Source organism: Parus major, chromosome 14 (genome assembly GCF_001522545.3).
Source record: "Parus major isolate Abel chromosome 14, Parus_major1.1, whole genome shotgun sequence".
Classification (NCBI taxonomy): domain Eukaryota; kingdom Metazoa; phylum Chordata; class Aves; order Passeriformes; family Paridae; genus Parus; species Parus major.
In genome coordinates, this window is record NC_031783.1 from 5,980,228 (window position 1) to 5,996,325 (window position 16,098).

General features: G+C 39.9%; 1 protein-coding gene and 1 long non-coding RNA gene across 2 annotated transcripts in view; both read left to right on the forward strand.

The window, feature by feature from the left end:
* Positions 1–497: 497 nt before the first annotated feature.
* LOC107211219 lies at positions 498–9,155 on the forward strand. The gene is made up of 3 exons (XR_001524115.2): positions 498–723; positions 5,304–5,495; positions 6,074–9,155. It is a non-coding gene; the product is annotated as an uncharacterized LOC107211219 (long non-coding RNA).
* Positions 9,156–10,031: 876 nt separating this feature from the next.
* Positions 10,032–16,098, forward strand: part of CIITA (class II major histocompatibility complex transactivator) — a 28,351-nt gene continuing 22,284 nt past the window's right edge. Inside the window, exons 1-2 of the mRNA XM_033517998.1 lie at positions 10,032–10,039; positions 10,477–10,678. Of these exons, the coding sequence (XP_033373889.1) occupies positions 10,032–10,039; positions 10,477–10,678 (210 nt within the window). The remainder of the gene's footprint in view (positions 10,040–10,476; positions 10,679–16,098) is intronic.

The following is a 16,098-nucleotide window of genomic DNA, read 5'->3' on the forward strand; positions in this document are numbered from 1 at the left end:
CCCGGGAGCCGGCAGCCCCCGGCCCTCAGCGCGGTCAGCTGTCCGCCCGCTCGCCACACGCACCGGCCGGCCAGGGCCGCTGGGGTCTAATGCTGAACACAAACCCTGAAAGAAGGAGTGGAGGGCAAGGTGAACGTAGGTGTACAAATACGAGCGCACAGCCAGAGCCCGGGCAGTGCTGGCAGCGGCCCTGTGCCTGTGAGGGGGGACAGCTCTGAGGGCAGCTGTACAGCCCTGTGCGAGTGCGGGACACGTAACACGGCCCCGTGTTCAGCCTGGAGAACTGAAGAAACACTTCAGTGTGGTCTTCAACATCCTCACAAGGGGAAATAGACGGGCAGACACCCATCTCTTCTCTGTGGTGATCAGTGACAGGACCTGACAAAATGGCCTGAAGTTGAGTCAGGGGAGATTTAGGTTGGATATTAGGGAAAGGTTCTTCCTCCAGAGGGTGGTTGGGCACTGAACAGGCTCCCCAGGGTGGTGGTCACAGCACCAAGCCTGACAGTTTAAGAAGTGTTTGGACAAAACTCTTAGGGTATGACTCTTGGGCTGCCCTATGCAGGGCCAAGAGTTGGAGTCAATGGTCCTTGTGGGTCCCTTCTAACTTAGGATATTTTATGATTCCACAATAAAAATTTTTTGGGCCTTAATTTAAAATACAGATGGATTATACAGCAGAGTTAAAGAAGTGAAACAAGACCACGGAACTTCAGGATAGGGGTAAGGATTTCACAATAATGGGGGAAAACAGCTTAGAATGAAGTGGAGGGTCAAGAAAGATCTGATTAATCACAGCCACATATAGATCTGACTAGCAGCTGGCATTAAATAAGCCTGTAAAATAATAACTTCCTAGACTTTCTTAAAACATCTAACTAAACCAGATTGTTGAGTAAGTACAGAAGCTACTGAGGTGAACTTTTCAAAAATATCAACTGGAAAGAAGCTTTGTGTAGGACTTACTGGAACAAAGCAATACCTGATAGGTAAGAAAAACTGACAAACTATTCTTAGTAGGATTATAATTGTAAGGAAGGAAAGGTGTACTTAATGACTAATGATGTTATTATTTTGATTGTCATATTTTGGCCTTAGTAATGTTAAAACAACTTGTACAGTGTGCCAGTAAAAAACTGAATAAACACCTGTAATTTGAGTGGATGGCTCGTGATAGCCTACAATATTAAAATACTCAAGTGGGCTTCCACTCTCCAAGAGATAGCTCTTTTTGAGTGCTATCATGAGGTACAATTATTAAATAATTATGTGCATACCTGATGCTGACCTCAACTTCATTTCCTGTATCAACACGCACTTCTGCTTACAAGCCATACATTAACAGTAACTCAAACAGAGCTGGCTGCTGACTTGGGAGCAGCTCCCGGAACTCACTGACAGAAGCCTTCAGCAGTGCAGGGAGGTCTCGCATCCTCCTGGCTGCCAGATCACTCACCTCAGCTCCTGCAGCAGCTCCTCTTGCACCTCTCAGGGCAGTTCTGCCAGGAAATCTGATCGTTTGAATTTAGTAATTCACCAGAAAATAACTGTGTTCTGTGTCCCTTATCACATAAAACAGCACCTCTGTGGGAGAGGGGACAATTAGCCTGTCGCAGCATTAGGTATCTGATTTACTACTCTGCTGCTGCTAACTGATTTCAGGAGTGATGAATAACTGGAAAAGAAGCAGAACCTGTGCTTTGTGTTTTGATTTTAAAACAGATAAATGTTTCCTTAGTTTTCCCTCCTTCCAGTGCTTATGCTCCACTGGCTCACTGTAGGGATTATATATTTTCCTAACAAACTCTATTAGATAATCCTACAGGAGACTGTCACTGTACCATGCAAATGATTTTGGTAAATTCTCTAAGAAGCTATGTGAAATTATGCTGTGTGATTATTCAAGGTATTGTATGGCTGATCATTTTTTTCTAGAGCAAACTGAGAGCTAGAAAGAATCCTTGGTCTCTAGAGGAATCACTGGTCAAATTCATTTCTTTGTTTAGGGCTTGCTAGAAAAGAATTCTTCCTTGTTTTAAAATTAATACATCCAAGTGAAGCCTCATTAAAAGCTTCCAGTGTTTTTTAGGATTTTACAGAACCAACTGTGTTATTTTCAACACTTTTTCTCAGTTGTAGCTTAACTACAAGTTATTTGAACATTGGAAAGATTAGCAACACCCAAAAAGCGATGTAAGTCCTCAAATACTGCTTTAAAAACCCCAGATGATCCTTATACTGAATTTATGAATTGTGTTTTGGTTTTCAGGTTTTTGGACAGGAAAACCTAGACCATGTAGGAAATACATTAAGATTTCACTTAATTGCTGACTGAAGTATATACCATAAAACAGTTGAAAAATACATCACATGCTGCTGTGTCCTTGCCATTACCTTATAGGGAATTCCCTCCCCACAATAAATAGTGGCATTTCAATTGCAGAGCACTATGAGAGGCTTGATATGAATATCTGAAAAATATCTCCTATTCTCTGTTTCAACAATAAATAGAGCCTTCTCTAAGATTAATATGGTGTTTTATGCACGTGATTACCAAGAAGTCAACTGATTTCTCTTTCTCCTTGGAACACTCCCTAGAATCTTGCAGAGACTTATCAGAGACTTCCTCTGAAAACTGCCTAAGGATATTGTGAATAACTTGACTGGTTTTGTTCTCATTTAGGCATTTATGTGGGGTTTACAGTTGAGTATTCTATTCCTCTGAATATTGGAAAATATTGTTAATCTGGTAATAACTCTTGCCTCACTTTCATTCATCAGAGGTACACTTAAAAGGTTTGTTGGTGCTTCAATAAAATGTTTATATTTGGGTGTGATAGGGCAAATCAGAGAAGGTACATAGAAGCTACACAGATACATTTCTAATAGCATTGCTTTATAATTCATTTGTCAAAGATGATTTCCTGCTTTGGCTCAGAGCCAATTTCTATAGATTTTTTTGGCCATACATACATGAGTTGTTGTAATTGGCAGCTCAGTATTAACAGGGAAGCCACAGGATTCACTTGAGGGATTAGGACAGTTTATTTTAGCTGGATGACATATAACAATACACTCTCAGTAGAGATCAAGTTCTGCCATCAGTAAGAAATTAGTAGCAGAAAGATACGTCAAAGCCGAGGAAGTCTGGGCCCTAAATATAAATGGGGATTTTAAAAAAAGTAATGATCCTTCATTTAGTTATGCCCAAAAAGGTGGAAAATAATTTCTGAGTATGTGCAGAAAGATTCCCATTATTGCACAGTAACTGGTTTTGATTCTAAGAAGTGCAGTAGCAGCTGTATTCCTTTCAGTTAGAGAAAAACCAAGGAGACACTACATATTTTATGAAATACCTTATTTTATCCTCTGTAATCCCTGTGTGGCTTTAAGACCTTATTTAACACATGCTGTAGGAATCTCTAGTGCAGTCACCCAAGAAATGAAAGGCTTTGAAATTATTAATGAGTTTACTTCAGTATAATTTTCCTGCTTAGACTGTGCAGTGGTCACTTATAAATATCCAAAACAAGGGCACACCAAGGCAAAGTCATCGACTCTCTGGGGTGCATTCCCAGCACTTGGATGAAGATTTTTCAGTGTGTTTAGCTTTATATATCTCTTGATATGTTCAAAGCTTCAGTCCCTCTCAGCTGCAGTTCTTTTTATTTGTTAATTTTGCAAATCATCTTTCATTTCTCAGATTGGGAACTCTAAAACTAAGGAACTTGGGTTGCCCAAAGTTTGGTTTAAGCAACTTCATAGATCTACTGCAGTGATCAGAACTTATCCCTGAGCCCTGGGATGCATTTTCCAGAGTGGAAGTGATTTCATCAGAAGTGCTTTTAGTCCTTTCCCTCCTTTGCTGCATGAACTTAAAATGCCTGTACACTCTCACACAAGTATCCAATAGATCTCCTGCCTTAAGCCTCTATAATCTCACTGAGAAAAAAAAATAAAAATAATAATCTTACCATATTAAATAAAAGACCCTAATGGCTATCAAACAGTTGAGAAGCTTAGTACAATAGGAGGTTGATACGAAAAATTGAGCACTGTTTCTTCTACTGGTTTATCTGCAGAAATAAAACTTTAATTTGCTTATGAAATTAATTTAATTTGCTTATGAAAAATGTAACTTGCTTATTCCTTATATTTTTTACATGTTTCCCTGTTTTTTTGTTCCCCCTGGCTGCTAGCAGTAGCTACACAGCCTCGCTCAGCTCCCTGAGAAGCTTGCTGGACAGTTCTTCTACCACTTTCACTGGCAATTTCCACTTCATCTTTTGTTATGGAGGCTGTGGCTAAGCAGCTCTTGCCATACTTGCTTACACTTGGTTTTCTTATTTATTCTAAATGGCTATAAGGGAAGTGGTAAAGGCAAATACTTTATAAGAAAAATTACAAAGAGAATAGAGACAAAACACAAAGAAAGGGTTTCTAATCTGGTGATGCAATGAAATGAAAAACCTATACCTACCATTCTTAATTCTGTGAATTTTTCAGTGAACCTGTGAAGTTTTTTGAAGCAGCCTGTGGTCCATACTTCTATAGCATTATTGTTTATTATTTATAGTATCTTTCCTAATTTATTAATACTTCTTTTTCTACTTCACCAAAAAGCTTCAGCTTCCTAATATTCCTTGTACTGAGGCATGGAGAACTTGAGTGGATATCTGAGGTATTAAAATTCACAAAATCCATAGTTTTTCTGTAGGTTTGAATGTTACAAAGAGGAGGAGGTGCTCTGGATTGGTCTGTAGGTCCCTCAATCCCCCATATAAACTGTAGGGACATTAAGTGCTTTGGATGGGGTCTAACACATTGATTATTCTTTATAAGATGCTCCAGGTGCTGTTGGACATAACTCACTTTCTGTGGAGTGCACAGCTCTGAACCTCTGTTAGAGGCAGGGGCCCAATCTTTTGGCAAACCTGAAAGCAAGGTTCATGTCTGTGGCCTATGATCCCCTTTTACAACCAAGGCCATGATTTAAGAGACCACAATTTCCTCTATGGCCTGAAAGGTGACAGGCCTCAACCTTCCAGCCTCAAAGAGGAGAAAGTTCCAGGCTGTGCTGGACATCTCCACAGCTATTCCCGTGAAATCTGTTCTGTCTGACTTCCCAACTGGAGGGTGTTTCTCCTGTGACTGGGCCTGGATTCATGAGGCACACGCCTTTAAAATATATAAATAATCTCCAATTAAAAATACTGAAATAAAGCTTGGATGAAGGGCAAGAAGCCAAACTTGTTGGTTTCTCAGAGAATGCACTAGCTGTCTGATTTTCATCCTTCATGCAGGGCAGAGCAGCTTCAGCAGAAGGGTGTGAGAGCTCCCCTTCTCCAGGGCAGAGCAGTCCAGAGACCACACTGCAGAACTGTGGCAACATGGACATGAAGCTCCTGAAAAAGAAGGTGTTGTGACCTTTCTGTGATACCACAAGCACTGTGTGCAGTTACAGGAACATCACAGCTACTGGAATGGGGGTCATGGTAAGTGCTCCTTCATTCAACAGACTGATGGTGTGGATTCTGAAAGCTTTTGTGTCTGGTGTGTGTTTTAGTTGACAAAGATCAGAAATGGTCTAGGGAAGCCCCTAAAATATGTGGTTTATTTAACTGCCAATTTATTATTTTTGCCCAGTTTTTTTGATTCAGTCTGAAACTTGACACAGGCTGTGGTTTTTTGCACGCATCCTTTTCTTTGTTAGCTGGAGTTTGCATTTGTGTGCTGTTTCCCATTCTTGCTCTATTTTATTTCACTATAAGGGAAATTACAGGGGTTTTATGTCACATGCTCCAGTGTACCAGTGTATTGGACTAGTTATATGAATTCCGGTGGTAGTGAATGATATTAATTTCTTTTTTCTTCTTTTTTTTTTTCTTTTTTTCTAATTGCTCTTAGCTACAGATAAATTAGAAGTCCTTCTGTTAACAAGATGAATACTGTTGTGCACTGCCTGTCCCAAAACTATTGCTAAGGGATCTGTACATTTGTAATTTTCACAGACTACTTGAAAACCAAGGGAAGGCGTAAGAGCTTTTCTCAGTGTCTTCTCCTCCATCTACAGGCCAGGTAACTGCCAGCTGCTGTTGGAAATGCATGCTCAGAGCTCCAGGATGTGTGACTGGCTGTGATACATTAATGGGAGAAGGGTAGACTTCTTGTGGAGAAAGAGCTTCGCTCCATAGGACAGCTCCCTCCAGAAGTGGACAAGCAAGTGAACAAACAGCTTGTGGTACATCATCATGATTGCCACTTAAACGTGAGAAAAGCAGGTTTTCTGCAAGTGTTTCAACTGTTAAGCAATTTCCACTTGCAAATATGCCCAGGCACTCTTCATCATGACCGGGAGATTATAGGTTTTCAAACCAAACACTGGATTGTTTGCTCTGTTATATCTAGATTGGAGACAGATCAAAAGCAAGGTGGACTTTGAATGGGTATTAAGATATAAAGATTTCAAGTTTTGTTTCACTCTTCAATGTGTTCTAAGTATTTCTGAAGAGTTTTCTGACAAGATTTGCAATATCATAACTTGGGAGGAAGCCTAGTTTCTGTAGAGCTGTCCCTGGCTTTTTCTGGGCTAAAGGCAAACCAAGCAATAATGTGCCAAAACTACTCTGCCTTTGAACCCAAAGCTGATTATCTTGTAACTGAGGCCAAAATAAGGGAAAGGGGACTAGAGAGGCTTTAGCATTGAAAACTTGGTTCAAGTTCTTCTGCTGCTACAGTCTTAATTTGTAACAATTAAATGTGGTTTCTATTTCTGATTTTGTTTCTGCATTTGTAGAAGCAAAAAAAAAATTCTTACTGTCTTGACACCAGATAAAATCTACCAAGGTTCATGACATACCCAAATGCCATGTACAGAAGGCCTACATTTGTACACTTTCATCTACTTCACTGCCCCTGACAAAAACAGTGACATTAATTACTGTCATTTTACTAATATTATTTGGGTTCCAAAATTAGCTGTTGACTTTGTGCAGCACCATATTTACTTAGAAGTGATACTTCCCTTCAATGCAGAGAAATCAAAAGCACAAGTTCTCCTTTTCAACTCACTTTCCTCTTTATAATGTGTCACAGCACAAACATTGTGTGTGAAAAAGAGAACTAAGTCAGGCCATGCAATTTTACTGTTTGGTGCTCCTTATGTAGCTATTGCTTAGTAGTTTCCATAGCTAATGCTTGTCTTTTCTTTTGGATCTTGAGAACACTACCATGACAATCCCTAAGAGAGATACAGCTGCTATGAAACATATGTCTTGTCTAGAAAAGCTGCATGTGAGTTAAAGAGAATCCATAGAACAGGAAGGGAAGTCATGCAGTAAAATGAAGTAGTGAACTGCTGGTGTCTATATATTGTACAGCTTGAATCATTATAATCAGAAAACAGGGAAATTTGTTAAATAGACTTTCCAGTCTAAGAGAAATCGCTGAACCAGCAGTACCTCAAAGACCTTCACCCTGGATAGAAGGAATCCCAAACAAAAATTCTGCTATGGAAACCAATTTTTGGCCAGAGAGGCCAAAGACAGTAGATAACTGGAAAACCAGAGCTCAGATACAGAGCCAACATGAAATGATTTTTCAAGGAAGCACAGTTTCTTGTTCATAATACAGTATTGAAATCTGCAGGGACTTTGTAGCAACGTCCATGAGCATTAGAGAACATGGCTCCCAGTGAATAAACACCAGCTCCATTCCTGAGCTGTGCAAAGCAGAACTGCAGGAACATGATTTGGGTAAGTCTCAGGATCCTTTGGTTACCAATGTTGTGCCTTCCATCATGCATACACACACAGGATTTCCTCAGCAGCTCCACCAAGGCTTGCAGCTCTTAATGCAAATCTTTCTATGTCTATCATGAAACTGACTTCCTGTAGGAAAGTAAAACTGTGATATTTTGGAAGATATTCTGAACATAAAAGCTCAGTTTTTTAGATTTCAGGGGTGGGGGTTTCTCTCTAAAGCTTGTTTTAAAAGCTGTCTGATCAAACCTTTTCATTACTTGCTCACTTCAGAAACTAGCTGTGCTTCAAAGTCCACCAGCATCCTTCCACACCTACATTTCTAGTATCACCTACCATATTTCTTCCTAAATGCTATGACAAGCCTCAGTAATGCAGTATGAAACACTGCAGGTGAGACACACCAAAATAACACACTGAAATGCTGCTGATCACACCTGCAGCTTACTCAGAAGGTCATTTTTTAAGTGAAGTTAGGAATTCAAAAGGTTCAGAATTCCCAGTCTAGTAGATTCAAAGACAGATTATGGCCTAAAATATTTGTGGTCATTCAAAATCTCACCAGTCTTTGCACAAGCATTCTCAGAGAGCTGATGGACCGAGACTCAAAAGGAGAGAAAGACTGAACCTATAGACTCATTTGCATGAGAAGTGAGAGAATCTTTTAACTAATAGAAGATAGAATACTAATCAATATGAAAGCTATGTAACTTGTAGCCAAGGAACATTCATGCCTTTTTTTGCCAAAATAAATAATGAAAAGTTCTAATACTGTGGTGCTGGTTTTCTGAGTTTGCCACCCAGCCTCCCTTTCTGCGCAGAACTGTAAATAAATCAAATACCTTGACTCTGTGGGGATTGGCCTCTCTCACACTGGATGAAAAAGAAACATTTTGGGACAGCAAAGGATGAAAATACAGGAGGAAATCCTCAGGATACAAATTAAGGTAGTTCATGTGGGGGCAAAATACTGACCTATATCATCACACACATTCAAATTAAGGCCAAGAATTCATATGTTAAATGTAGAAAACAATAAAAAGTGGCATGGTATCATTTATTCTGGTGCTTCAAATACACTGAGCATGTTCTGTCTCCTGCTTTGGCAGTAGGATAGTGTCCCAGTCAACATCAAAGCAAAGAAGCTGATGGTCACCTGAAAAGCTTAGGCAGTTCTCAGCTGTCTCACAGCCTCTTCTTTTCCAGTCTGCTTTTCCCTCAAAGACCACCTTTATAGACTGCTCCACTAGATAAACAATGATTTGTTCCTTTCTGCTCTTTCCAAGCAGCTATGAGTGTGGTACAAAAAGTGGACAACCAGTCTTTGCTGCTTTCATGAACTAGAATTACAGTAATAAATTGAACCTTTGTTCCCCAAACTTTTGTTTTTGATGTGTCTAGGGATTGCCTCATGGATTTCAGCCTCAAAAGCTGGTAGAGATCTGCCTGCAGGGCTACTGACCTGAAGGAGTTTATCCCCTGGGGGGTTGTGCTACGCATTGGAATAGAGCTAACAAATAACCATGTGAAATTTTGTACAGATTTATTATGCAGTGATTGTTTTGTTGTCTCCTATCAAAACAGAGAACTAAAATACAGAATCTGTATTTGTGAAGCCTTTCATTATCTTCTGTTCTGAGTGTTTTTATTCTGAGATGTTGCTTTTTTTGAAAGTGCACAGAGGAGTTCCAGCACAGCCTGGCTGTGAGAGAGCCTGAAGAGGCTGATGTCCTGCAGCACAGATCAGGCCCTATGTCTGTGAGTACTGGGAAGAGATCAGCTGCTCCCAGGAAGGAAAGATCTTTGTCTCTACTCAGTGAGCATGTTCCCATAAACATGGTAGAAGTGGATCTCCTCTGCAAAGAGAAAATTCTTACACAGGTCAGCAGCTGCTTTGCTCATAGGAGCTGCTGCCTTGTGCAGAAGCCATTTCTTACTGGCAGCTGATTAAAATCTTGCCTTACTGAAGCAGGGAGTCTGGACGTCATTGTGTTCACCAAATGCTATTTCCTTTCCCCTTCAGACTGGTGGAACTTTTCCTAGAAGCTATAGCAAATGGAATAATACTACAAAAATTATCTGTTCACTCTGGAGTACAGTCCTTTTATAATTTATTAATTTCTAATTTGTGTAGGTCTATGCATGATTAAAAAGAGAAAACTAAGCAAACAAGCTCGCAGATCACCACAAAAGCAGCTATAGGCATCATGAGAGGAAGCTCATGAATGAACTTGGTTTTCAAAAGGTTGTTTGTCTTAACACCAGGTAGGCATGGCAAGGTAAGTGATGATTAGATGAACAAACATTCTGTCGGATGCTGCTACAAGCAAACTGTGAACATCATGTGCAAGCCAGACAAGCTCCTGTTGCATAGAACATCCTACTTGTCATTTTGGGCCAATGGCAAGAGACTTTGCATGAGATGCAAAACTAATTTTGTGTTGGTAGAGTCTGTGAATATGTGAAATACATACTTTCACTTCTGTTACACCAAGTGGAGCTGCAAGGTAAGTGCCCACATGCTGCTGGCTTTATTCTTACTGATGGACTGTTTAACAGCATGACTTTGGGACAGATTTGAGAAAAGGAGAGGAAAAATTTGGGGAGCAATGGAAATTGTTACTGTCAGCTCTCATCCAATTCTAGTTTCCAACCAAATAATTTGATCTTTTCCTAATTAATGACAAGATCCTCTTCCGAGCAGGGACAAATGACCATTAAAGGTAACACTGCTTGTTATACTGGTGCTTCTAGAAGGGAGGTTCTTCTTAATTTTCCTCTTTGGAATTCCCCCTCTGATTGTTCTGGTGTTTGTTATTTCCTCCTTTCTGCTGTCACTTTCTGTTAGCCCTTGGCAGGGCTGGCAGTTCTCATCATTTTTTGGTACTGAATCCAGAGTGAAACAGCAGGAACTTAAGGTCAGTTTTATCTCAACCCTTGAATGCATGTTTTTTTCATGGTAAATTCATCTTATCTTGGCTTTTGTACATATTTGTATCTGGATTTATGTTGCTTCAAACATTAGGATGATGTCTGAATGTGGGTGAAATTTTAGAGAATGTTTTGTGATTTTGTTTTGTGGCTAGCCTTGCTACTTGCTCAATGGGTTGCTGTAGTTTGTTTCAGACTTTGTTAAGAATATTCTTTTTTTGTATAAATGTTGTACCTATGGAAAATGAAACTGAGACTCACTGAAAGAAACTGGCTTATTTCCATTTTTTCACAACTCTGGCAAAACAGCCAGCTTTACCTTTCCATTGAAATGGGCTGAAGTTCTGTCTTGAAGAAAGCCATTGAGTTAAAATGTCTGCTGTGATGCATTATCTCACAACTGGGATGGGAGAGCTGGGCTCAGCTGTGACACAGGTGGTGGTACTGGACACGAAAGGCAAATTCTTCTCTAAATCACAATTCTGACATCTGCAGGGCACTTTTACAGCTCTGCCTGAACTTGTCCATCTCCAGCACCAGTGACATCTCCGGTAACATTGTTGGTTCTAAGCTAAGCTCATTGAAAGGCAAAAACTCCTTTTACCTGTTATTTATGCTTTTTTAAACTCTTTAAACTCATCTCTAAGGGAGACAAAGAATAACATGGCAGGACATAGATCAGGTTCTTTTTCAGCTCCATCTCTGTTTTTCTTTCATTTTAGACTATAAAGTCTGTGGAAAGTAACACCATTCCATCAGAAAGATAAAGACTCTCAGCAAAACTAGTATCTCTTCTTGAGATGGGTAATCCAATAGAAAAAGTTAAACTGGCTTTTCAGTGTATAGATTTTTCACAGATCTGGAATAGAAACTAAACCTTCAAAGCTAAATATAAATTGAGCTCCATTACTTGCATTTTACAAATGACCAGGGCATTTCTGAAAGGAAAAATCTATGTGGTACCTGTGGAGCAGAGGAATTGTTAGTCATTTATTTGGGAAGAGGAAAAGGATATAAATGATTGGAACATGGAGGGAATTTTATCCTTCCCCACTGCTGGCTTGCCCACCTCCCAGAGAAGCTTGTCCCAAAACATTGCCTGCAGCAAAAGCCAGGAAACACCTCTGCATTTGGGGGAGTGCCTTGTGCACCTTGACATAACCCTCAGGGAGTACAGAAGATCTGCGAAAACTTTCTAAAGTTGGTGAAAGAAAACAAGGCTATAAAATTGTGGCCAACAATATTGACCTTTTCAATCAAAGTGCTTCTAAATCAAAGTACTGGTGTTTCACTGGACCCCTTATTTATATGATATAACCTGCTTTTTGTCAGCTTGTATCACTCAGACTCATGTGTAGCACTTAATGGGTCTGGGGTGTTGCAGGAAAATAGCATTTGTTCAGAAATATTTGTACTTAATTTTTCAACTTTCTGTCTTCACAGCAGTACCACTCTTCAATTTTTCTGTTTTCTAGGACTTGGAATGTTATGACAGACTTGGATGTTATGTCATCCTGTGGTTAAAAAGTGTGTGATTTGCATGGCACTATTACTCTTTTCTATGAATTATCCTCAGCTTCCTAAACTGGTACAAAAGTTAAATTGGAGTGGGGATTTCCTCTGTTCCTAACATGACTTTACAAATTTTCATTTTCATAACCTCTGTACTCATGTGGTAGATTTATTGCCTGTTCATATGTCAACAGAGGTTTGGGAAGGAAAGCCCCTAACAGCTCTCCCTCAAATCTTCTCTCCTTTACATTATTGTTGGTGTAAATGTTGCATTTTGGCCTTTATAATCCTTTGTTCTCTTAGATAATGTTTGATTTTAATTAGTAGCAGACTTCATTGACTGGAATCTTTAAAATGTTGACCCTTTAAAATATAAAACAAGATTAAATCAAATTATTTGGGAAAAAATGATTAATCAAAATGACCTCCATTACCTTTAGAAATCTAAAACGCCCCATCTAATTCTTATGATAAACATGTGATTTAAGTGAACACCTACTTTTCTTTGTCTTTGTACAGTGATGGTCACTGTTTCTTTCACTTCTTTTCCAGCATTTTTAATTCATATATCACTTGAACTCTAAAAGAGCACTGAAAAAAAAGTCTTGTGAGTCTTGGAGGTGAACCATATTGTCATGCCATGTATGCAGGATGCAGAGCTGAACCAAACACATCCTGAGGAGAGACCTGGCAGTGTCAGGTGTGCCCAGAGTCACTGCAGAGGTGGCACAAAGGGGACACAGGGTGCCAAGTGTGGCTGTGCAGCTGGAGTGTATTGGCTGCTGGGGAAAGGAGGTGTTATTTAAGGATTTAAACAATATTTGTCTTAACCAGTGTCCAAACCACAAAGGTTTGAGCTCTCTGAATGGCATGGAAATACATGTGGAAGTATGTCCTGTCTCGCCCCTGCCCAGCACATGCCCTTTGTCTGTGGGAGCCTCACAGGTGGCCCTGGGGACTCCTGTCCTGAATGTCCCTGCAGGCTCTGTCTTACTCTTGCTGTGAGCTGGCGCTGGCTTTCACAGCCCTAACACAGAAACCCTTATAAAATTTGTTATTCTCTTGGCATGAAACTGCCAAATACGTGTTTTGGCAGCATTGGGTCCCACAAGACCCCAAAGGGAATGTAATATCAGTAAACGAAGTTAAAATCATGTATGAAACAACAGAGGAAATGCTGAGCATTACCCTTCACCTCAGACAGGATGCTGGGATGCTGTGACAAAAAAAGAGGAAGCTCTGGAAAAGGAGTTGCTGCTGTAAACAAGCTTGGTAAAGGTCTGGTTTCACTTTGTGTGCTTCAGTTACAATATGCAGCAAAACACTTACTGTCTCTGACATGTAATTTTCCTTGCCTCTGCCTCCTCTCCATGTAGAAATTTCCCTCTTTCAAAAACTTGCTTCTTTATTCACAGTTTATTTTCCATGGTGGGACCGTGCTTTTAATGCAGCAGAATACATCTGCTATTAAAATTTTTTTGGTTCAGATTAGAAAGAAGTACCAGGATCCTAAATCCAGTGTAGTCAATAGAGAGACAGCCATATAAAAATTTGTGTCAAAACCAAAACAATGAAGAAAAAGTACCAGAGTAAACTGAGGGCCATTCAGACTGGTGAAGCAAAAAAAGCAAGCAACTGAGTTCTTCATTTTTGAAAGAGTGGAAATCTTCATCTTGTTAAGGTAGAAGAGTATGTTTCTCTCACTCCTGTTTCTCTCACACCTGAGCTATACCATCTTTTACATTCTAGTTTTAAGCTCTGTAGCCAGACTTGGCACTGCCAAGACTTTCCCTTGGTTGCGTCCTGACTTCTTGACCATTGTAGCTTAAAATATTTTTGCATTACTTATGTAGTTATCCACAGAGAAATTCTATTGAAAGAAAAATTTTAAGATAGAAAAGCTCTTATGACTATAAATTTAATTAAAGCTTATTATTTCCATGAAGATTAAGTAGGCCTACTCAGTCTCTTTCCCTAGGAAGTGCCCTTTTCTTTGTGCTGTAATCAAGCAGTTTGCCAAACAATGAACTTGGGAGTGATAGATTTTTCTGTCTTGCATTCCCCTTAAGCCTTCTGCCCAATTTCTTCTCTCACTCTAACCCCAAAATTTTATTGACTCAGAGTTGATTTTTCAAGAGCTTTATTCACACAGTCTGGCAAGTTTGCCTTCTGAAAGGCCCTATTTAGATTTTCTGTTAATTCAACAAACAGAAGGGGCAAAACAAAGTGTTGCAACAAACTGAAAATTTAATCTGGTATGTTTATAGCCTCATTCTTGGTTCTCAGGCAGGTTTCTCAACTTCTGCTTTCCATTTATAGCTGCCAGGCAATAATACCAAATTTTTGTAATCTTGGTAATGTAGTGAAGCCATAAAACATTCAAAAGGAGAACTATCTTCGTGCAGGCTATTCCTACTCATGGAACCACACCATGTTCACCTACTTTTCAAACTTCTGATTCTGGATTTTGGCATATTCTGCAGCAAATGCAGAAATATCCATTTCCAAGCTGTTCAGAGGGACAACCCCATGGAAGGGTAAGAGGAATGAAGATGAGTTTATAACAAGGCACATGGTAGTGTGAGACAAGGTCTGCTCTGCCTTCTTTCATCACAGCTGCAGTGCTAGCTGTATTTCTCTTTTTCCATGTTGCAGGTAGGTTACATGGGACAGGAGCTGCTGCATGTTTGCACACCTCAGGAACAGAGATAGATGTAAACAGGGACATCAGTGGCCTTCTGCTAAGGGTAGAGTATTTGGGAGCCATTTAATAAATACTCTTCATTGCAAAATATGATGCTTGAGGCCAAGCTGAAACTTTCCATGGTTGTGGGGTGTGAGCACCTATTTCAACAGGATAGAGTCTGAAAATTTTGCTGGTTGTTTTTTTCATCATGGTATCTCAGTATTATGCTGGTGTAAATAATTTTGGATCATCAGCTCAGGTGGCATTTACACAGTGATCGATAAACACTGAAGAGCCAATATTTGGGTTTGAAATAATTTGATAAAGATGATGAATAAGTAACACATAGTATTATTGTATACTTGTGGAATATGTGGGAGGAATGTTTGAACTGATTCTAGTGTTTGCTGCAGTAACTGGGAGGAAGGGAATTTACAATGATGTGGAGGAATAGATAAACTTTATGAAGAAATGTAGCTTCTGAATTTTCCCATCATATTCACTTCAGTCTTCTATTTTCCTTGATACCTGCTGGATTTGTGCATCACTTATATCCTGATAAGATACCAGGATTGCCACTGATTCAATGCTTGGCACTTTTGGTCCAGGTGGTCAGACTGCAGTATCACACTCCTCTCACCGGAGTAAAAAGATAAATGAGTGTCGCTGCAGATGTCTTTGGATCTCTAAGTAACTCAGGGTTAAAACTCAGTGCAAGTCTTGGTAAGAAATGCCAGCTCTGCAGCCTCAAAATCTGTGCCTTGCCAACAGAAAGCCACAGTGCAGTGTGGACTCTGTGTCTAACTCTGAAACAGAGAGCTTGTAGAAATTACAGGCCACATAGCTCTCAGTCCTGCCTGAGAAGCTAGCCTGAGAAATTCATGGGAGTATTCGAAACAATTCTCAGAGACAGAAAGCAGCCTTGCCAGGTGCTGTTTGTCTGTCTTGTTTTCTTTGCAGGAGAAGGTCAGGGGGTGGTGTGCACCACTGACCAGTGATGGTGGTGTAGTGGTTTGCTGACCAATGAGAGTTTCCTTTCTGTACTTTCCACGGATCAGTCTATAAAACAGAGCTGAAATAATAAACTACGAGACATTCTCCTAACCGACTCCATGAGAGTCTGTGTTGCCCAATCCCAGCCGTTCCTAATAGAGCGACAGTGCAGGACTTGTGGATTTGACTGACAAAAGTTGTGGCTGTGTCATAGCT